Source organism: Patiria miniata, unplaced genomic scaffold (genome assembly GCF_015706575.1).
Source record: "Patiria miniata isolate m_02_andy unplaced genomic scaffold, ASM1570657v1 HiC_scaffold_14, whole genome shotgun sequence".
NCBI classification, from domain to species: Eukaryota; Metazoa; Echinodermata; class Asteroidea; order Valvatida; family Asterinidae; genus Patiria; species Patiria miniata.
The window spans coordinates 8,933,772-8,957,984 of record NW_024037052.1 but is presented as its reverse complement, the minus strand read 5'-3'; the positions used below and the strand labels follow the sequence as shown (position 1 = coordinate 8,957,984).

At 40.2% G+C, this 24,213-nt stretch overlaps 1 protein-coding gene across 1 annotated transcript in view; it reads left to right on the top strand.

The window, feature by feature from the left end:
• LOC119722013 (ankyrin-2-like) overlaps nucleotides 1-10,741 on the top strand; it is a 33,811-nt gene extending 23,070 nt beyond the window's left edge. Inside the window, exons 16-23 of the mRNA XM_038191990.1 lie at nucleotides 313-411; nucleotides 2,116-2,214; nucleotides 3,285-3,380; nucleotides 3,987-4,088; nucleotides 5,282-5,377; nucleotides 6,365-6,463; nucleotides 7,669-7,764; nucleotides 9,774-10,741. Coding sequence (XP_038047918.1) covers nucleotides 313-411; nucleotides 2,116-2,214; nucleotides 3,285-3,380; nucleotides 3,987-4,088; nucleotides 5,282-5,377; nucleotides 6,365-6,463; nucleotides 7,669-7,764; nucleotides 9,774-10,037 — 951 coding nt within the window. The 3' untranslated portion in view covers nucleotides 10,038-10,741. The remainder of the gene's footprint in view (nucleotides 1-312; nucleotides 412-2,115; nucleotides 2,215-3,284; nucleotides 3,381-3,986; nucleotides 4,089-5,281; nucleotides 5,378-6,364; nucleotides 6,464-7,668; nucleotides 7,765-9,773) is intronic.
• The last annotated feature ends 13,472 nt before the right edge of the window (nucleotides 10,742-24,213 follow it).

The window sequence follows — 24,213 nt, the reverse complement described above, 5'->3', positions numbered from 1 at the left end:
GGTCCTGTGGTATTTCCGAGGTGGCAAGGGATTACTCATGAAGTAAAAACGGGTACCACCAAAAAACATGAACAAAAAAAACGGAGACCACGGATACTGTGAAAAAATTGCATTTCCGAAGTGACCTCGCACTAGTCTTGGATTGGTGTGAGAGGGGCATTAATACATGTGAGGGCAGAGATGGTTATTATGGTTGATTTTAGCTGCTTTGCAACAGAATGAGAGTCAAGAGGTTTAGACTTAAGCGTAATTTTTTTTTTATATATACTCTGTTTTTTTATAATTTAAAAAAAAATCTGTTTTACATGCTAGACAGGGGACAGCCCACTGCATATGGCAGCCATGATGAACAGCACAAAAGCCATCAAGATTTTGATTGAAAGGGGAGCTGACATCCATGCACGGAATATGGTAAGCGGCAGTCAATAATATGCTAAGACCTTAAAGGGGTATCCGCTCCGTTCACAAGTACCCCCTCACCGGCAAACAAAGTACAGTTGGGGGTTACCGACCAATGCCATTTTGCCTGACTGCAATTTTGCCGCGACGCGCAGTCGTACACTGTATGTACATAGTACAATTCCCCTGGTGTACGTGCGTCACACACAAGGAACGGTGCGCGTCAACCAGCTAAATGTCCCGCCCATGGGACGTCCTTGCTAGGTAAAAGGGCGCCCTCTTTTGTTGGCGCACGGAGCTCATTACGGCCTGAAATCCCCCCCCCCCCCCAAAAAAAAATAGGTTGTGGATTGTTTACTTATCCTATTTCAAAGGTCTGGTTGAAAGGAAACTAAACTAATGTCTTACCATTCCAGAGAAAAGATGACAAAACCCAGGTTGTATACATCGGACGCGGCGGACATTTGTGGCATACACATGTATTTCCATACATGTCCATTCAATGTACAGTTTACGTTGTGTTTTTGTCACATAATACACACAGCACCAATACACAAATGTTGTCCCTCGCACGTCGGCAGAAAGCGATGCATCGTTAGCCAGGATTTACAACTACATGTAGCACTCAAGAGCTTGATATTTGAGTCAAAATTTTGACCCCAAAATTCGTTCTCTCATGTTCTCACAAGAATAACACAAGAACGCCCAGTTTTTTTTTTTAAGGGAACGGTTGTGTGGACGTCTATCTCCTACTTTAAAATGCTCTTTCCAATTAACATCATTTCGTTTAAAACACGTTTTGTATCCCAATAGGATGCATTCCGGGATGTAATGCCCCTTTATTAAATGACCCAAATTTTCTTTGAGAAATTTTCTTTGGTTCGTTGGGCACAATTATATAGGGCTGCTGCACTGTGAAGAAAGAGTTGTTAAAAAACTGAATTTGTTTCCTGTTTTAATAGTTTTGTATACAATATATTTGAATCAGGCTTTTTTTGGTTTATTCCATTACTTTTAATTTTTGTCTTTGTATCAGGTCTCAAAAAGGTTTAGCTGGCCATATTAAACATTATATTATTCCACACGCATCTGTAAAACTGTTTATTTTGAATTCTATTTTTACCTTTTAAAACTCCCAATGCTTTTTTTTGGGGGGGGGGGGAATTATCTGTTCCTATAAATGAGATGGTGTCTTCTTGACGTAAATCTTTGCGGCTCATCATCACATGGTGGTCTATGTGCGTGCCAAGTTTGAAGTCGATCAGACTTATGACAGTTTTGAAGTGTATGGGTAGAAGAAAAACGTATACGAAATCCGGCGACCAGAATAAGAAGCATTTACTGCGGTGATGTCACGCTCACACGCATGCTGCACATGTTCTTAAAAATGCAGTGCACGCCCATTTTGGTATTCCTATCGGTCGAAGGAGCCCGGAGTGCATGTGTACTACCTGAGCGCGACTCGCGCAAGCCTGGTGCCACCGCAGAATATGGCTGCCACCCGATTTGTCTATAGAGAAAAGAATATCTGAAAAAGAATAGGACAAAAAAATGGGGGTAAAATCTTAACCAAACTGACTTGCCAAAACAGCTGAAACTAATAATCTACATGTATTTTGCTGTGTGAAACATGAAAGAAGTACAGACATTACAGCTTTAATAATGTGTTGATTGGAATTTAATCAAGAAATGGCGTTGATGATTTCCCCCTCACAGTATGGCTGGACGCCTCTGCACTCAGCAGCCAATGTAAAACGACCTGCTGCCATAAAGTTGCTGATCGCCAAAGGAGCAGATGTGGACGCCAAAATGATTGTGAGTTGTTATCTGTCATGACTAAAGGTTTGCTTTCATCCGGAGACCACCAAAATGTATTGAAAATCATGTGTTGGACACTGTAATGTACGTGAAGCTTGTATAGGGCCTGTGCACCTCGCAACAGAGAACTGCAACCTCACAAACTCATGCAGAGTTACCGTTTTAGCCAAATTTTGGCTAAATTTGACAGATTTTTTGGGGAAAAAAACGAATTTGACAGAAAATTTAGCAGAAAAATTAGCAAAACCCTGTTTGTAAACATCTGACATAGCAGTGTGGTTATTTATTTTGGCCTTGCCCATTTGTATTTCCAGCACCGAAAAAAAGCCATGATTTTGAGGCAAACTGTCAACACAAGACAGATGCAGCATGTAATGCACATCATATAAATGACAACACAGTGGTTTTAGCGCACACCAATTTCAAAGAACTAAATAGAAATATATGGTTGATTTTCGATGTGGGTCACGTACTCATTCCACAAATTTACTGTCCGGTTTTCTTCACACCTGATGTAATATTTGTAAGTTTGTGATACATTCTTTAGTGCCGTTGATCTCCAAAGGTGATTATGTAAAGCAAAGTACCTACAAGAAATGAGACATAGCTTACTTTGAAGTCAATTTTAATGCAAATTACACAGGTCAGTTTTAACAGGGACACATAAAGGTCACACTTTTGGACCCCCAATCTATGGAATGACCCAGAACCAAAAGTTTATATTACAAAATTCATCTGCGGTATAAAAAAAAAACCAGAAGTTTTGAAATTTTAGTTGTGTGAACATTTATATTCTATTTTTTTTGGCGATCTTTCCAACTACTATTATTCAGAAGTGCATTTGAGATCCCAATAGGGCACATTCAAGATGCTCCTTTATTCCTCCTGAAAACATCTACGATGGCTGTGCTGAACAAACGATAGGGCTATCACTTAGCAGATTTACATGTTTCAGCAAACTTGGCTGAGGACCAGTCAACACAAGCATATGGCAAGGCAGTGTCTCTCCTATTTCTGTTTCACAATGATCAAATTGCTGAAGACTCGGTCTTGTTTCCCGTGTTCAGAATGGAATGACGCCAATCTTCAGTGCATCTAAAGCCAATGCAGAGTGTCTGAAGCTGCTTATTAAGGCTGGTGCCACTGTTCAAATTCAGGCAGATGTAAGTCCAGGAATTTCAAGATTGGAACAGGTTTTTGGCATAAATTTTTTCGGTGATTCCGACCACCCGTACAAGGGCACTTGTGACTGCCTGTTTCCTTATTAAAAAACATTTTAAAGGAAATGCAAAGCATTGTGGGTGGGTCCCTTGCCAGAAACTATGTATGTAGGGAAGTGATAATAGGTCACTTTATGAAATGTGTACAGCTAAAGCTCAATGAAAGTAGATTGGGTGATTGGAGGGTGGGGGGAGAGGGATTGCAGGGTGGGGGAGGGGGATTGGAGGGTGGGGGAGGGGGATTGGAAGGTGGGGGAGGGGGATTGGAGGGGGATTGGAGGGGGGGTTGGGCTGGACGTATGCATCGTCTGATATTAAGAAGTGCTTATCGGTCAAATTCGAGTAATTCACTGATACTTGCATTACATAACTAGGTTTATGAAAATAGACTAGGGCATACATTTTGGTCGTGGTTGGCAACAGATTTTGCCAAAAATTGCATATTAACCCCCTCATTTTTTAAGGAAGAGGCATTTTTATAAAGTCTTTGGTAGGGTTTGCAGGATTTATGTGGTATTTATTTTTCTTCTCTGTTTAATTGTTGATCAGGATGGAGCTACACCACTTTTCACAGCCGCCGAGAAAGGCATCAACAGAACTAATTCCAAGATTCTTATTGAGGCCGGCTGTGAACTGGACACTCAAGATAAGGTTTGTATCTCAGGGATGTCAGTCCTCCTGCAATTGCCTGATTTCAGGCTATTTTGCCCCTCAAATTGTAAACCAATTTTAGGCAAAACTGTCAGAGTCTATGTACAAATTCTCCACTAAATTGTCAAGATGAACCTGAAATGCAATCTTGCATAAAGAAGAAGCATTCATTACCAGTGCTAGTGTGGAGAAGCAGTACATGTTTCTGTGCAAGATAAGAGCTCTGGTGCACGGCTGCACGCCATAAAAGGTTGTCCACATATCATAAAGAGTAAAGTAATTGTTTGTGTTTAATGTCTTACCGTTTTGTATGGACTCTGTGGTCATGATATGACACCTTACATTCAAGGGACTTGAATCCTGGGTCCTGATCTGTTCGATCATGACAACAGCAGTGTGATATTATACTTATAGCACGGTCTGTATCACGCTGTGCGTGTTGGCTATTCCGAGATGCGCGCAACGTCACAGCAAAAATTATCTGCAGCAGATCCGTGCACATGTTTGTATTGCTTACACAAAATAGAAATGCTCAATTACGGATTTTGCATTTCGGTTTCAGCTTTGATAACGCACCTGTATAGAATACAAATGCAGATATGCAAATAGCCGTACAAAGCCCGTACAAAATTTCGAGTTTTCCATAGGTTTGTGCACAAACATGGATGCGCCCAGCAGGCATCACTTTGTACATGAGTGCATGTCAGCGCTCTAGTAACTTTAATATGGCTCTACATTATTCCGTGTTCCACTCACGCTCGTGGGATAATTATTAAAAGTACGCACAGCTACTTTTAGTTCATTCTGAACGTGCACTAACCTTTGGCAGCTTGACATGAGTGTAGCACTATAGGTCTCATTCAAATGATGTCATTTCCTACAGACCATCCACGTGCATTGGCATTTTGAGCATCAACTTGCATAACGCGCATCGTATTTCGAACACATTTCGAGCAACAAGCGCACGTGTTTGGAACATTTTCAACACTGCGCAATGCGTGCTTGATTGCGTAAAATACGCAGTTGCAGTTCTCCTACAGAAATGGCCGTCATTGAACGAGCCCTATTGGCATTCATTCATACAAGAGTCCCTCCAAGTGGTATCCCCAACTTTCTCTTTGGAAGCGTTGAGGAGGCACCTGCGCAGGGATTCCAGGGCTTGTCTAACTGTGCTTTTGTTTGCCCTTGGGCAGGATGGAGAGACGGCGTTGCACACGGCAGCCCAGCACAATGCACGTGCATGCAAAGTTCTGCTGGATGCTGGAGCTAGAACGGACATTGCTGCTAAGGTATCTGACTTTCAGTGTCCCCGCAAATAAGACATTTTGTCACAGAATTGAGAGTAGTTCCAAATGATTACTGTTAAAGATGATGGCTGATTTGAAGGCCCTCGACTCAAGAATTTCCCCCTCGCGTCTTTTGAATTCTGACTGGTTACCACCATGGACAAATTTGACCACTCAGATAAGCTAGTTGGCTGATGAATATGTAAAAAGTTTATCGCATTAGCCTGTGTACCTGCTCAAACCGCCCTGTATATTACTGCCTTAACCGCCCCAAAACGCCCAATGCCATATGTTTTATTGGGTTAAAGGCAGCGTCCATCATTTGTAGTGTAGGCATTATGTTCATTTGAAGTGCTCAAAATCTAAAGAAGGGTGCTGAACAAGTAACCTGATGAAGTTTTAACTCGGTGAATGCTGTTCATTCCGAGAAAACAATATTCTAGGATATCGATTTCAAATCAAAAGTTGCTGATTCATGTTTTGAATTGGGCCTGAATTCAACGTTTGAGACACATTCTCACTGAGCCAATTGCAGCTATGCGATGTTGCGTACTGAACCGACGAATTATAGCAAGTGCATGTGCGTTGTGGCAATGCTTGCACGCGCTTTGCCAAATTTTAAAAAAAGGAACTACTAAGGCCAAAAAAAAAAACTCTTCGGTTTCTGGTATGGAGCTTGCCCCAAAATTGGCTACAGCGACGCGCGCGCATACCAGAAACAGGAGCCTTTTTTTTTTTTTTTTGGCCTAACGGACGTTTCCTATGATGTGTCTTTCATTGATTTTTTCAAAATGACAGCTTGCCCGAAAGAATAATTTCACAGGGAGTTTAGTCTCATTACTATCGTTAAACCAAGTAAGCTTTTCAACAATAATTACGTCAGTTACATTTTGGATAGCTGCAAATGATGGACTGTACCTTTAATCAAGGAATAATACAATGCAATACTGGTACAATACAGGGGTTAATCATTTTTTTTTCTTTTGGTAGAACGGTAAATTACCCCTACATCATGCTGCCCAATCATCTAATGCCAAGTCGCTGCAGTATCTCATTAACAAAGGTGCTCCTGTTGATGCTGTTGATGACGTGAGTATATGTCTAATTTTTGTATTCTCTTTTTTTTTAGAAGTTGCAATATATTTCCAGATTTTGATTCAAACATTTAAAGGCCAGATATAAAAGCTAGTGGAATCATTTGGAAGTTTTGTGAAGACTAACATTTCATTAAAAAATATTAGAGTAAACAGCAGACTGAAGTATAGGAAAATATTTATCTTTATACTACGCCTGATTAAATCTCTGTCATCTGATTGGTGGGTCATTGATCATGTGTCATTTTATTATTCGTCCCAACACACGGAGCGGCTGCACGGTAAAAACGGAAGGTCCATTCCACGGTAAATGGAAGTTCCAATGCACGGTTACACTTTTGGCAGCTCTGACCAATCAGATGACAAGGATTATTCAGGTGTTGTGTAAAACAAGTAGTGAAAGTTTGTGAGTGCAATGGAAAGAGAATTTCATTCGGTGACAGATGGAATGTTCCATTCTATGAGGTGAACACTCGTAGACATTCTTTACTTGTATATTTCTATAACTCATATATGTTCATGATTGACAGCTGAACTCTTACTGGTCAATTCACAATTACGTGCCAGACGTTATTTGTGCTGTTTACCAAGCACGCGTGAGGAGTCACGCACAGGGTAAATGGGCATGCGTAGTAGACAGTCACACGGGTTACCCGTGCAACAGTCTACTACGCATGCGCTTTACAAAGCAGTCTTGGAACTGACGCAGGGGTGTAGTATGCACGCGCAAACATCGCCCAAGTCAGCTTCGCACAAAGAGATGGTTGCATGGTACGCGAAAATGTTTAATTTTCCCAAACTCATTGATGCCGAACTGGAGAATATTTATAAATGGATGCCTCTTGATGTACAAAAGAAAGTTGTCCACTACTGTATTTACAATTGTAGCTACTGTATTGCAAGCAAAGTGAACTAGTGAAATTGAACAATAATATTCTTCTGGTGAACTGGACAAGTTTATCCAAAGATTTTGTTTTTACTTTAGGTGCATGCTGCAACGAAAAAAATCAGGAGCTGGATATGTTTGTTTTTAACAAATGCTTTCCAGTAAAAGCATTTGCTTCATTTTAGTCAGATAAATGCAAGTAATGCTTAAAAATAAGTAGTACACATGTTCAAGCAAATACTACTTTGTATACATTCAACTCATTTATTGAGATGAATCCGAAATTAATGCTATATTTTGTTGGGATTATACAGGATGGTTGGACTGCTGTCCATCATGCCGTCATGAAAGATGCAGAGTGTGTCCGACGTCTACTCAGAGCTGGTGCAAATGCAGAAATTAAAATGAAGGTACTCAAAATAGTCATTTTTTCTTTTTTATAGTTATTTCTTTTTGCAAAAAAAATGCAAATGCTTCTTAATCTTTCCTTTCTTCTTCTTCTTCTTCGTCTTCTTGTATGTAAGAAGACTTGAAAAAAGAAATGACTGTAAATCGTCATTTTGCACACAAAAAAAAAAATTACCGGAATGCGGAGTGCCGTGGCCTCGTGGTATTGGGCATTGATTTTGTGGTCTGCGGGTAATTCTTCGGGTTGTGGGTTCGAGTCCTGCCTGGGGTGATGGTGCGTGTGCCATTGGGCAAGGTACTTTGTCACTCATTGCTTCTCTCCACCCAGGAGTAAACGGGTACCTGTGAGGGCAGAGATGATTATTGTGATTGAATTAGCTTCCTTGTGCCTAACAGGCTGCATTGAGCTGTATACTCCCCAGGGAGCTGAGATGGTATTTGGAATGTTTAACTGGCCCAATGATCAGGGGAAAGAATAATGTAAAGCGATTTGATCTTATTTAAAAGCACAATATAAGAACTCGTTATTATTAACCAGTCCAAAATTGGTTTTGATGCAGCTCTTGAAAATTCACCCAGAAACTTAATGTCTTTCCTTTTTTTCAGTAGAACAATTTCTCCAGCAGTTCCAAAGTTATTCACTTTTGAATGAGACATCTGATGAAAAAAAATCGGCCCACATTTACTGATGGAAAACAATATTTCAATTTATGTGCAGCCTGAAAAATGATTTGGTTTGCATGACAAAAATGGTTCCTGCCCTCTCCACCTTTTAGAATTGATAGTGTAAGGACGAGGAACCAGTCTGCTTGCAGGGCAGATCCTTTTGTGCACAAAGGCAACCGGTATTCAAAGAGGGTTGGTGAAGGTCACCAAAAACAAGAGCTGATGTTTTTCTTGGTAACAATGAAACATTAAAACATACAAAATTTGCAAGCAGAAAAAAAGTGAAATATGTTTTAGAGGATCTGTTATAGACTGCTCATTCAATGAGGCCCCCTGCAATGGCAAGAACATTGAGCCAGCTATTGTTCAGTTAATCATCATTGCGCAGTTTGTACAATAGCTGACCAGGGGGAGGGGGGGGGGAGATTTTCCCAGGCCAAAAAAAGTGCCCCTCTCGTGGTCATAAATGCGCCCCCTCGATATGAAAACAAAACTGCCCCTCAAACGCACATGTGAAAACAATGTGATCACGCTTAAAAATTATCTCCTCTCTCGTAATGCAAAAGTGCCCCGCAAAATCACAAATACCCTTCGCACATTAACAAGATTGTGAACATTCACGAGATGTAAATATCTCCTTCGAAAGCACAAAGACCCCTCTCGCAATTGTGCCCCTCTGGAGATGGGAAATTGGCCATCAAAAGTAATAGTGCTCCTCACATGAAAAAAATGGTCACTTAACTGGTCATCAAAAGCAACAGTGCCCCTCTCACGCAAAAAAAATGGTCCCTTTGCATAGGCCTAACTAGTCAAATTCAAGGGCGGACCCAAAGAGATTACTGTCTGGGCTGTACAGGAGGCCGAAGGGCTCTCTCAAGTGAAAAAATAAATACCTTATTTGAGAACAATCTGGCTATATTGAAACTTTTTTCAGGAATAGGCCTACACTGTAATATTTTGAGTAAGGGAATTAAGAATTTTAATTTTTTTAACGCACATGTTGTTAATGAATTGTGTACCTGGTTACATGTATTCCTTGTAGTGTGAACGAAAATAGTTTTAAAATTGTCCCCTCTTTTCACACCGATGGAAGGTGCCTGTTTTTTTTCTGAGCAAGTGCACCGTTTTGGTGACACCCCCCCCCCCCCCAGTTTGAAAAGCATAGCTGGCACAATACTTCCACCATTAAAGGGGGCTGAGTCCTCCATGGGTGCACCGTTTTTAGTGTGCTCGGTCTATACACGGAAAATACAAGAAAACCCAAGTTCATCAAATGAGTGGAAAACAGTTTAATTAGGCAACTTGCATATTAACCTTTCACACAACTTGTGTGTTTTCCGGAAAGGCTGGCCTTTCAGCGTATGGTCTGTGCATGCAATACAGCCGTGACGTAGAAACGCTGGCCGCTTTGATCGGTGGAGGGCGGCACAATCCAAACGAAAACACCGAACAGCAGACAGAATCAGATGAAGAAGAATCAGATGAAGAAGATGAAGAAGGTGAAGAAGATGAAGAAGATGGAGAAGATGAAGAAGAAGAAGACGACCCATTTGACCCATTCAACTTAGGGGCTTTGCGCAGGATAAAAAAGTTGCTAGGAAGAAAATAAAAACAAAGAAGACGAAAAAGAAAAAAAAAAATTGAGGGGTCTCGATTCTGGTTAATGTACAAATACGTACATGTACTTGCAACGCTTTCCTTATGCACATAAGGCACAGAACGATACAAGAACTCCATGCAAGAATTATAGAGGGTGCTGTTGCAGCCCGTCACAAGACCAAGCTTCATGAAGGCCAGTGCTTGCAAAGAAAACAATAATGAATCCTTTACTATTAGGTTATTAGGAGACTAATATGTTGACCACAATCGGAAGCTAATACTGGTAAGATGGCACCACAGGGCACCTGTATGCTAGTGTAATTCCCACAGTCATGGACAAAATACTGGAATATCCCGTGCTTTAAAGCTATCATAGACAAGCATGGAATTTTGTTATATTACAAGGAGTTGTGGAAGTTGTGGATGATATTCCAAGAAAAAAGGTCCTGGAAAAGTCTTGGAATCCTGCATTTAACCAATACGTGATTATGCTTCATACATGTATTTGCTGTCACTTTTTGCCTACATGAAGTTTCTGTAGTTAATTTTGTTCAAAGCTTAGACATCACGATATTTACACCTCAAAAAGATTTTGCAGAGAATTAAAAATACTATTACAGCTACAGGTATTTCATTTATAATGTACAAAAGAGTGTGATACTTTGTGAATGAATTTTCTATAAACACAGCCAATTACTTACGTAGTTTCGTTTACGTTTCAACTAGTTTCACTAGGATGAGGATGACTAGTGAAACTAGTTGAAACGTAAACGAAACTACGTAAGTAATTGGCTGTGTTTATTGAAAATTCCTTTACAAAGTTGAAATTTTACCAGCCTGATAAACTTCTTTCATGAAATTAAATTTTGTCAACTTATTAACAAAAAAGTAGATGAAATATCAACTTGCAAAAGTAGTTAATTTTTAATGATTTGTAAGAATATATCCATGCAAAATTTTTTTTTATAAAAAACTGAAATATTTCTATTCAAAAGTTCAACTATTTTGTATGCACTGTGTGTCAGCACACATCATTTGCTTTTGGTTTCAAAGCATGGGCCTCCTAAATTCCGCAACAGTGTGTGGGTCTTTCTAGGTCTTATCATTTTGCTGGACTTTTGATTCATCTTAAAATCCATGGGTTCTTTCTTTGAGTTATTTGGGGCTTATGTCCTTGAGCAGGGTCATCTATAGCCTTGTTCCAAGACTGGATTTGTTTTTATTCTCCTTATAATTACTTAACCGGTCCATGACAAGCAAGTTCTCAACAAGATGAATCAAATGCAGTCTTTGCAATATTGGCAGCGCTACCCAGGAAATTCCCCACGCGGGCTTGTATTCAAGCTAGTGCATGCGCGTGAGGTATGCTCAGGATTCCCTGGGTAAAGCTGCCAAAAGTGCCAAGACTAGATTTGATTCATCTTGTTGGTAGAGAGCTCCACCAACCTGCGGCAACTTAATTAACCACGTTCATCACGGAACCGGCTGCAAAATAGGGGAATACAATTCCAGTCTTGGATGAAGACTAGAAGGTTAGGCCAAAAAAAAAAATACTCGGTCTCTGGTCAGACCAAAGTTCCGGAATTGATGCGGCGACGCGGCTTTTTTTTTCGGGTTTTTTTTTTTTTTCAAGCTTGGATTGTACAGACAAGGTGGGGTACTATTTTGCTTTTTTTGGTGTCCTCATGTACATTCGTGTCCTGCATAATTTGCCTTGGTGCCCTCGATCATTTGCTTTGGTACAATTTCCCAATCCTTGGTGCCCTTTGGTAAAACAAAATTGAGGAGGTGCGGCAATAGAGGGCGCTGTTGAAGCTACCGCGGAACATTTTGGGGAAAAAAAGATTGACGCGCATGGTTAAAATCGACGCGCGCGCTGACCAGAGACCGACTATTTCTTTTTTTTCTTATCCAGGGTAGCATTTTGTTTCCATTGTAAAGGAATAGGCAAATAGAGGCAGCCTTTTGTAGATGCATGTTGTTTACCTGATCTTGCGCCTGGATACTGCAGTAAGTAATTACGACAGGCTTGCAAAAGACTTTTGTAATTGAAATCTGTGTATTTTAGGACCTTTATGCTGCATTGCCTCCAGCAAGTATTTGTGTCTATTAATTTGGAATTTCGTAAGAAAGAGTGTGGACTTAAACACATAAGCACTTCTTCCACCCCCTCCCCGAACTTCACCCGAACCCCCACCCACTCCCCCACTCACCCCCACTCCAACCTCACCCACAACCTACCCCTTGAAAAGTCTTGGATTCCAAAACTTTAGTTTACTGCCTTTCAAGAAAGTCCTTGTTTAGTGATCGTTCGTCCTTCGTTGATTAGCCGTCTAGTATCTGCTTCTACAGAATGGATACTGCTAGTAATTACGAGGCTTTCAAAAGACTTTTGTAATTGAAATTTGTGTATTGTAGGACCTTGCTGCACTTCCCCCCCCCCCACCCCTAATGATCCCAGGCCAACAAAAGTGCCCCTGTTGCGTTTATAAATGTGCCCCCTCGAGATGAACTTAACAAAACTGCTCCTAAAATGCACACAAAGTCATGGAAGCATATATTCGCGCGACAAATTAAATTGTCTCCTCTCTTGTAATGAAAAACTGCCCCTCAAAAACACAAGTGCCCCTCTCGCACTAATAAGATTGTGCACCTTCTCGAGATGTACAACTGCCTCTCAAAAGCACCATTTTATTGGTGCCCCGCCCCTAGAGAGGTCACTGCCGGGGGCGGAAGGTGTGCATGTGCGGTGTGCCAAAGGCCCAAGGGCGGAGCAAGCCGTGCCTCCCCGCCTCCCTCCCCCCCCCCCCCCCCAAAAAAAAAGAGGAACCCCATTTTTTTAGCGATTCAAAAAAAGGCATCCACTATTTTACGTACACCACCATCTTTTCCTAAAAATACATAGGTTATAGTGGTCAGAAATTACCTCAGTTCGCCCAACAGAGCATCTAGAATCCATTTTTTTCCCCCGGGCCCCTAAGTGGTTCCCGAACCCCACACAGTGAATTTATGAACCCACTTTTGGGGACCAATTTCTTTTGGGTGGTGTCTTCTGGATCCACCATTGCGGAAGCCAAAAGGCTCTCACTTTCAGACCGACCGTTTGAAAAGCGTTCAGCCGTCCCTGGTCACAAACGATCATCATCGAGTGATATTTTATCTTGTAACCTTCATTTTTTTTTTAGCCAAACAATCATGCTTAGCAAATGTCAGTGATTTCAACCTTTCCATTGAAATGGTACCTGGTGCCCATGCAATTTCGCTTTAATACAGCGGCGGTCGTATGACAGCAATTACTGGCACACTTGAGCTGATTTGTGCATAACGATTGTAAAGAGTGACACGTTATGCACAACACGAATCTGATGAATATGCACAATGTCAAAATAACGCTGTTCATGAATAATCTTGCCAGATTAATGCCTATAATGTGTACGTTTTTCAGTATTCAATAAGTTAAAAAGTTTTGTAACTTTTCCAATATTGGACCAAAATTTCAGTTCTTTCCCACAGATTAAATAGACTGTTTATGATTTACATCACGATATTTAAACCTTAAAATATTTTCCAGAGAATTGAAAAAAAACACGATATATTGCATCTATTTTATGTCATGTACTATACATTTAATTCTTGTAAACTTATTAACAAAACAGTATGATCAACTTGCAAAAGGGATTACATTTTAGTGTTTTGTAGAAATAAATCCATTTCAAAAATTGTGTAACAAACTGAAATATTTCTCTTCCAAGGTTCAACTATTTTGTAAGTACTGTGTGTCTGCAAACGTCACTTTGCTCTTGATTTCAAAGCATGGGCAACCGGAATGTGTGGGTCTTTCTAGGCCTTGTAATTTTTGCTGGACATTTTGATCCATGGGTTGTTCCTTTGAGTTATTGGTGGGGCTTATAATGTCCGTGAGCAGGGTCATCCATAGTTGGTCCAAGAATGGATTTGAATTTTATTCCCCTTATTATACAGCCGGTCCGTGACAGGCGAGGTCTCAACAAGATGAATCACTATGCGGTCTTGGCAATATTGGCAGCGCTACCCAGGAAATTGCTCACGCGTGAAGTATGCTCGGAATTTACGGAGTAGAGCCATGGAGGTAGGAATATAGTAGAGCTGCCAAAATTGCCAAAACTGGATTTGATTCATCTTGTTAGTAGAGACCACCACCCCGCGGCAACTTTATTATCGCGTTCTTCACGGAACCGGCTGCAAAATAGGAGAATAAAAAATCCAGTCTCGACAAAAAAGACTGAATGGATTCTGCAGACCGTGCAGTAATTGCGACAGGCGCGCAAAAGACTTTACTGAAATCTGTGTATTCTATAGTACATGTACCTTAATGTCGCCTAGTCTCCAGCAAGTATTCATGTCCATTATCCCTGCCAAAAGAAAGAGTGTTGACTTCAACGCATGAAAACCCCAATCTTATTAGCCACTACCTTTGGGGGAAAAAGTTCTTATTGAATTGCACTGGATTTCAGTCTGGGGGCATCTGTTGATGAACCGATCAACAAACTTTATGTAGTCTATACTGTAGCAACCTCGTCCACAGGGTGTCGAGCAGTACGCGCCCACCACTACCTGCTCTCTTACCCTGGTATTGGATCATTTGCATGTGCAAGATTTTTGAAAACGTATGCAAATGAGGAATATTCCGGTGCCTACCTGTGCGTTACATTGGCGTTTGTTTTTGTATGCGGTGTCTGGGATAAAAACCGTACCAATTCGCGCCGTGAGTTACGAAAACACGATTGTTTTCGAAGTTAAAATGTTACAATCTTATCCCGCCAATTATGCAGTATCACATTTCATATTAATATGAGCACATTGGAAAAGGAGAGGAGTATTTTTGAGAAGGCGTGGACGTTTTTAATTACAATGATTGTGAAAACACGCACTGCACGTTGAAAATAGTAACACCAAGTACATGGTATAAATCCATTACTAGCCGATTGCAGCATCGAATCAGGATACAGGAAGAAAGTGTCCTATCCAAGGCTCTCTATTGGAAATGAGGTTGGAAATATAGTTAGCACTGGGATGAGGTTGATACTGTAGTAGTTTAGGTAATTGCAAGGTTAATCGTCGTCTTGTTAGCTGATATTCGCTTTCATTGACATCGGCTTTGGAAGCACACTGAGTCGTATTCCAATCAGACGTTGATCGATATATATATGTTTTTCTCTCATATTTGTTTTTGTCGGATTATGGCCTATCTTTTCCTTGCTCTATGCCTACTGGTGCCCCACGGGTGGATTTAGAACTGGGGCGGAGCCAGCTTTGCCGATGGGGGGGGGGCAGCAGGCACGTGCTACTTTACTGCAGAAATCAAAATGGAGGGAGGATGGCTTGAAAGTTGTGTTAAAAATGATCCGTGCTTTTTCCGAGTGTCACCACAAAAGAACATTCAGGTGCTATTTTTTTACTAGCAAAACCCAGTTTTATTCAGTTTGAATGAGATATTTGAATGCAAAAAACATCAGCTAGCTAATGTTTAGTTTAATGGAGTAATTACTTCACAGATTACATTTTTTTTTGCGGCCCTTATTGAGTTATCGCAGGTGAGGGCAGACTGGTTCCCGCCTACAATTTGGTGTCGATAATGTGGGGACCCGGAACCACATAACCGCGGATCTGCTCGCAAAAGCAAACCAAAACAAAAAACCCTTTTTATTAGATGGATAATTTGAAGGCGCCGGAATTGGGGGGGGGGGATTTGCGTTAAAAGGTCCAAAATTCTGTGGGAGATTAAACCAACAAATGAGATCAGAGCCCGGACTATACCTATACGTGTATGTTTAATTGCTCAATTCTCATGTCATTTGCGAGTCCGTTTCCTGACTGACAGTTCTACAGTTCTACAGATTCATGAAGCCCAGGGTGTGCCGCAAAATCAATGTTATTTCTCTTCGAATTTACCCACAAAAATATTTTGTGGCGTATCCAGTGTGTTTGTGTGTGTGTGGGGGGGGGGGGGAGGTTCCGTCGCCCCTCCCCTAGACAGAACTTTGGTGGGTTTAAGACGGTTCAGACACCGATAACATTAACGCCTTAATTTTGCCCCCACCCTCGCAATAAAAAGCTGGATGCTTCCGTTCCCTGTACTCACATCAGCACCCTGTCCATCCCATAATAGGCCTAATAGAATCTTGGTTACCCCTGGATGAAATGCCACACCACTCCCACCCCCCCCCATACTCCAACAGGGGTCCTACATAGTCTGTTATGGTGGATCATGGATCCACCATCATAATGGACTAGGTAGCGACGCTGTTTTGTGATCAAACTTGATTTGAACTAGAGGTGCGCGTTTGTTGTTACAAACGCAGAGTGGTCGGGCAGATATTTTTTCAATAAACACTGCCGTGTTAAGTTATGAATATTTTTATGTAAGAACAAAAGGATCACGAAATTAAATCCTGTCAGGTACAATCAATTATTTTGTGGTAAAATTCAGTAAACATTCTATGTACACAAGTTATTTCTGGCTTGATGACGTCATTATTCAAAAACGGGAAGTGAATACTGATTTAGTTCGGAGTGGATAAATGTTCATTGTGGAAGTTTAATGACGTTTGAAAGTATGGAAAATATACGTGTATTTATTCATAACAACTAACTTCCGGTTTGATGACGTCACAGTATTTGGCAGCAAAAAGTGAACATTGTAATTGATATCGTAACTTGGGCTACGAAGATATACGACATGAATCGAATTTTAGAATATGGTCGTTTTCAAATTCTCACAGGGGTAACTTCCGGTCTGATGACGTCATGAATTTGAAACCTTGCCAAGTTATTTTTGGTTAATCAAAGAATATCAAGGAGCGATTTGGTAAAAATTGAACGGATGGTTTTCAAATTAGAAAGAGCAAACACTGTATTATGTGCCGCTAGGGGGCGCCCTTTCGAAAGATGACGTCATAACACTATTTTTTTGTCTGGCATTCCTCACTAAACACTATCATAATTTAAATGTGTGTAGTAAAATGCTTCCGCTTTTGAATTACATTCGGTTTTCATTGCACTTCCGGTAATACCGGAAGTGAAGGTCAAGCGGTTTTGTGTCCGGGAACAAGAAATGTTTCTCACGGCATAGTCTACAACCTCACGAAAAAAAGAACACGATGCTGTATTTAGTTCAAAAGATTTAGAGCAAACTATTTTGTCCAAATTTGCCCTGAAATCGCTTGTAATTTGATCCCTGATGACGTCATGGTGACGTTACAAAATCTATAGCATTTTTCGCAGCATGGTACAAGTTCACATAAGGTTTCTGGGTCATACCGTAAGCCGTTTGGAAGAAATTCTGCTTTGTTTTGATTTCAGGCTAAAGTCTTCATTTTAAATTCACCCAACTTTGACCTTCCGGTAGACCCGGAAGTAAAGGTCAAGCGAGTTCACGTACGCGACAAAAAAAAATGTTTATCAATTCATGGTCTGTCCGATTAGGAAATACAAACATCATTGATTATTTTGTTCAAGAGTTATAGGTGAAAGTAATTGATCACTTTTTCAGCTGAAATCGCTTGTAATTTGACATCCGATGACGTCATCATGACGTCATCATAATATACACCACTAGGGATGAGGGTCGATATATATTGAAAGTTACAAGTTCATATCATGAACCGTTTAGGAGAAAAGCCGCGGAGAAGTATTGACCGGGAAAAAAGAAGAAGATTTATCAGAACAAAAACAGAGAGAAGTCGGGTTGTGCCCGACCACTCAACTACTAATTTAAATTTTCCTACGGTGCTTTGGAAATGCCCTTTTTCGTTGATTTCTTCAAAATGAGAGCTTGCCAGAAAGAATAATTTCACAGGGAGTTTATTCCCCTAACTATCTTTCAACCAGTATGTTTTTCAACAATAATTACGCCAGTTACTTTTTTGGATAGCTGCAAATGATGGACTCCGGCTTTAATAATACAATAGTATAGACCTTTCTACGCTCTGTTTTTTCTTTTACTCCAGAAATAATTTTCGTGTTCGTGTTATATTTGTTATGTTCTTACCTCACCATGAGTCATCCCTGATATAAATATCCTCCAAGCCATGAAGATTACCCTTTATAGTTCTGTCTGAAAGATATCCTCCTAGTTGGTCTTCTTAATAATGCTCTCTAAAAAATATCCTCCTATCCAACATGGTTTGTCTGCTCATTAACTCCCTCTTAAAAATATCCTCCTAGCCAGTGTGGTAAGTCTTCTCCATTATGATTTATACAACGCCTGAATAAAATCCCGTCATCTGATTGGTGGATCGTTGATCACATGTCATTGAATTATTCGTACCAACGCACGGCGCGCGCGTGGCGCGCAGCGCACAGTGCAATGTAAGTTCTATTGCACGGTGAATAAAACTTCCATTGCACGGTGTCACTGCTGCTGGCGGTGGCGATGTTTTAAAACGAGATAAATTGAATATGATTGTTCTCAACCTGTTGAACAGTTTGCATTAATATAAATATGATGAAGTTGTCGAACTTTTAAACAGTTTTAAACCTGACTAAACTGGCTATTAAAAGTCAACCAATCAGATGACAAGGATTTATTCAGGTGTTATTTAAAACAAATAAGAATGTTTTACGTTCGTGCAATGAAAAGAATAATTCCATTCGGTGACAGATGAAATGTTCCATTCCACTCGGCTTCGCCTCGTGGAATGGAACATTTCATCTGTCACCTCATGAAATTATTCTTACCATTGCACTCACAAACATTCATTATTTGTACATTATTAAATTGCAGTTAATACCTTTGTATAGAAAGACATGAAAGACATCCATCTGATGACAGTAATCTCTGCTAACGAACATCTTAGTGACATCCCTATAAATTTCTGTTTTCTTCTCTCTGTTAGACCATCTTAGTAACAATGCATTAATACAATTTAATTGTTCATTGAATAAACTTTCCAACTACAAAATGTCTTCCTCATGAAGATCCATGACATTCTCCATAAATCACTTGAATAACAAATCATCCAAGCCAAGATGGTTCTCCTCCATAATTCCCTTCTAAAAAAATATCCAAGCCAAGATGGTTAGTCCCCTCCATAATTCCTTTCCAAAAAATATCCTCTTAGCCAAGATGGTTAGTCTCCTCCATAATTTCCTTCTAAAAAAATATCCATCTAGCCAAGATGGTTAGTCTCCTCCATAATTTCCTTCTAAAAAAATATCCTCTTAGCCAAGATGGTTAGTCTCCTCCATAATTCTCTTCTAAAAAAATATCCTCCTGGCCAAGATCGTCAGTCTCCTCCATAATTCCCTTCTAAAAATATCCTCCCAGCCGAGATGGTTAGTCTTCTCCATAATTCCCTTCTATATCTTAGCCAAGACAGTTATTCTCCTCCATATTCCCTTCTGAAAAAAATATCCTCTTATGGCCAAGATGGTTGGTCTCCTCCATAATTACCTTCTAAAAAAAATCATCCTTGCCAAAATGGTTAGTCTCCTCCATAATTCCTTTCTAAAAAAAATCCTCCATGCCAAGATGGTTAGTCTCCTCCATAATTCCCTTCTAAAAATATCCTCCCAGCCGAGATGGTTAGTCTTCTCCATAATTCCCTTCTATATCTTAGCCAAGACAGTTATTCTCCTCCATATTCCCTTCTGAAAAAAATATCTTCTTATGGCCAAGATGGTTGGTCTCCTCCATAATTACCTTCTAAAAAAAATCATCCTTGCCAAAATGGTAAGTCTCCTCCATAATTCCTTTCTAAAAAAAATATCCTCCATGCCAAGATGGTTAGTCTCCTCCATAATTCCCTTCTAAAAAATATTCTCCTGGCCAAGATCGTCAGTCTCCTCCATAATTCCCTTCTAAAAATATCCTCCCAGCCGAGGTGGTTAGTCTTCTCCATAATTCCCTTCTATATCTTAGCCAAGACAGTTATTCTCCTCCATATTCCCTTCTGAAAAAAATATCCTCTTATGGCCAAGATGGTAGGTCTCCTCCATAATTACCTTCTAAAAAAATATCATCCTTGCCAAAATGGTTAGTCTCCTCCATAATTCCTTTCTAAAAAAAAATATCCTCCATGCCAAGATGGTTGGTCTCCTCCATAATTCCCTTCTAAAAAATATCCTCCTAGCCAAGATGGTTCGTCTCCTCAACTATTCTCCTCGATATTTCTCTCTTAAATAATCAATAAAAAAAGAGTTGATAAATTATTAATACCTCAATATACAAATACTTTTGCAACGAACTGTCACGTCAAGGTCACGACTCTTCTCAAACAGGTCATCTCACCTCCGATGATGATATACAGGGCGAGTCAAAATAGCGGGACCCAAACCCCCCAAAAATATATTTCATATTTAAAAAAAATATGTAGCACCAAAAAGAATGACTGGAAAGCCAATTTCATAAACTACTTTCAGATGAAAAACATCTGAAATTGCTCAATCTGTTAATCTCACCATTTAAACGCAATGACCCTAGTACCACTTTCGCCCAACAAATTACGATGTCGAGAATCGTCGTCACAATTGTCTTCCAACATCACCAGCGATAAAACCTCAGTTTAAAAGTTAAAAATATTAAAACAAAGTCCGTTTGAAGGCCCGTCTTTACAAAAAAAAGTTGATTTTATAAATCATATTGTTTGCCTAAGCAGGGTTGTTAATAAAGATATTGTGTACTACAGTTGTTGACAGCTGTTGAAACAAGTATTATGTGTCATTTCTTTGTTGTTCCAAACAGTCAGAATACAAAATAAATTGATTGCTTTTTTGGGGACGAAACAGGTTTTAGGGTCAGTGCGTTTAAATGGTGATATTCTATTAAATGACTTGCTCCAACGCCTCCTGCATTAACTCGGCAATTGAGATTTTGCATTCATAAAATGCATGTTTGTTTCCAATCTGTGTTCACCGCATAATAGTTTATTCGGTACCCGCTGCTATGTACATCAGATTCGAACCAGCCAACCAATCCCGTTAGCTCGGTGGTCGAGTGGTGAGACATCTGTACTAGAAAGCAGGAGGTCGTGGGTTCGAGTCCCATCCGAGTGATTTTTCCGACTTTCACTCGGGAGGTAACACACTGAGTACATAGGGTTTAAACGTCGGTGAAGGGCAAAGCCTGATTTGATTTAATCTGTGTTCAATGGGTAGCTTTGCCACAATGTTGAGATTTCAAGCATTAATTTAATTTTGTTGATTGCAACATTGGCTTGTTGAAATACTGAAACCAGTTGCACTCTCTCAATGAATGTTGTCATTTTTTCCAAGCAGGTTATTCCTAAGCTATACACTCTAAATATCAGATTGGTTGAAATATACAATATTGGTTCCTAAGTATTCCCAGCATTCATTTTAGTCAAGCTGCACCATCTGTTTCACCTCTCTCGTTTCTTTTATGACTTTTTTTGTAGAAAACTTATTGATTTCACTTTCTAGGAATTGTTTGGTATTCATCATCCTTCGGCTCCGGAGTAGTCAACTACAAGCTTCTTCCATTTACTGCGATCTTGGGCAAGTGTTGCGATTTGGTCTGGTCGCATCACTATCTCCAAGAAAGCGTTGAATACAAGTTAGGTATGATGTGAGTTGTCTTCCTGGTATCCTTCTCCGCTGGGGTGGTGTATAAAGGGCATACACTTTTGCAGGCTCTTCGTTTGGCATGCGGAGTATGTGTTTGGTATTACATGTATAGGAAAGTATAAAAAGGAAATGAAAGTATAAATGGAAAGTGCGACTTTATCATTTTTGTTTAACCTCCTTTTTATATATAAATAGGGTACAAAATCTCCTGGTATCCCAGACTCCACTACAGATGAAAAGGATAAAAAAATGCCGGAAATTGTAAGGTAAGGGAACCAGTCTAGCTTGCCTGCACCCGTTCATGAACATGCATGGAACCAATAGCAAACAAAATTTGGACTGAAAAAAAATGGTAAATTAGGCTACAGTATGCTTTAGACTGTCATTTATTACCAACATCCTATTAAGGTATTTCGTAACAACTTGGTAGTTTTATTTCTCGATGTTTGCAAATGTTGTATTTCCCTTTAAAAGGGTGAGTGAGTGATATGATGGCTCCACACATGATTTGTTTTCTCATGAACACGCATGCTGGAATTTGCATCCTTGTGGAGTCATTCCTTTGTTCTCGTGTACTAAAGTTTTCAAGCTTGAAGGTGTACCTGCAAAATGCGCCTCTTTTAACCACAATTAATTTTCTGAGTTGAAATTCGGACTTAATAACCCTTACATAAAATACTTCAATTTGCGCTTGGAAATTCCTAGTTTTTGAGCAAAATCCATTTATCTATTTCGTGATAACCTTTTGGAGATTCACCTATAGAAATTGCTCTGTGGAGACGTATACAATCTTTTGTGCAAATGTCTCCACAGGGTACCGTGTACCAGATCAAACATATGTGTGAAGTTTAATGCGTTTATCAAACTCAGTCACGATCTTTACACACTGGATATCATCCCCCCATATTTTAAGTGGCTGCCACGATTAATTCTAAAGGGGGTGAGTTCAGTGCAATTATGGCTCCCCTTTTTCCATGAATGTAAATGTACATGTTAGGTTTCATAATTTATGAAAGGTGGGCACAATTTTTCCACGGTGGCCTAATGAGTGCCCCGCCCCCACTTTTAAAAGACATACCACGCCTCTAAAAGGGTGAGTTAATGATCATGGTTTCATACCTGATTTTTTTGTGTTCTTATGAACATGAGTCTGCATGAAGTTTAATTCATTTAGAAAGGGTAGGCACATTTTTTTTCACGGTGGGCAAAAAGAGTCAACCCCCCCCCCACCCCATTTAAAAAAAAGTGACTGCTATGCCTCTTTCAGGGACAAATTATCTCATGAATATACGTCTGCGTAAAGTTTCACGCAATATGAATAGAATAAGTCCACATTTCATCCTTTTGTCACACTATCCGCTGGACTAAGAGTGGTGATATTAATCTTACTTATACAGGACAAACGTTCACACAAAAAATTTGTTCAACAACAAAATACGGGAAAATGTGGAATCAGTCTTGGGCAGGTTGACGAACTTCGGGTCGTCGTCGTTTTCGCACACGGAGTGAAACTTGAAATGCGCGCCGCAGATTTTTATTTCAGAGGCCGTCGTGTGGCTGTTACATGAATCGTGTCTCTGCCCTCTGCTGCGACAGTCAGTTCCTCCTCCCTGCGCGTTGTTACCGCCAGAAACAGAGGGATTGTGTTTCAGTGCGATACTTCGTTGGTCCGTCCTTTATACATGTACTACAAGATGTCAAAGTCAGCTGCACAAAACAGCCGTGAGTGCGCAATGTTGTTTACTATGGCTGTTGCACGTGGAGTTAGCTGCAGTGAAATACATAACACTTTCACTTATAGTTTCAGTGGCGGTTGTTGAAAGAAAAAGACGATAACCACACACGTTGGAGCTGTTTGCTTGGAAGTTCAAAGGTGCTTCTTCCTCAACCTTTTCAAGTAAGTATCTGTAGAAGGGAACTTCTTCGTGGAAGAGTACGATACTGACAATTTGTCGTAAAAAAATCGTTTGCATCAAAACAAGAGGTGGTGTCCGGAAATTGGGCAATAGGCCTTCGTGTGTGACACTAGCTGGAGTTACCCGGCCAGCCCTAAATTTTAACATTTTTTTCTTGTGTATTCCCCATATACTAGTATTAGGTCAGTTCATCTCTGTTTTGTGTAATTCTTTTCACTCTGTGGTTTAGGTCAAAAGTACTATTAAGCTGCATAAAACACTCTTTCTTTCATATCTGCAGTACTGCACCCTTTGGTTCGACTATCGCGTGTCGTAGCGCCCACAGGTATAGGACTACGATCATAACGGTCCGGCTGTCAACCACGCCGTGCCGTCATACTGCTGCGTCCGACCACGGAGGAAGCCTTTCTTCACGGATCAACAATGATCTGGCGCTACGGCAGAAGGCAGAAATCCGTTCGTTTCGGCATTGTCGCCATCTTTATTTTGTTCTGTGTGACTTTGCCGTCATTACTTCTCTCACAAAAATAAATTTGGAAAGACTGTTGCAACCTGACGCTACTCAGCGGTTGAAGTAGCTATGGAGAGTCAAGACAATGTACATGTATTTCCTAACAAAATTGTAAATTGTTTTGTTCAGTCCCGGATTCATGTGTTTATCATAATTTTTGCAATGACTGACCTTCAATAAGATGATATATGAAG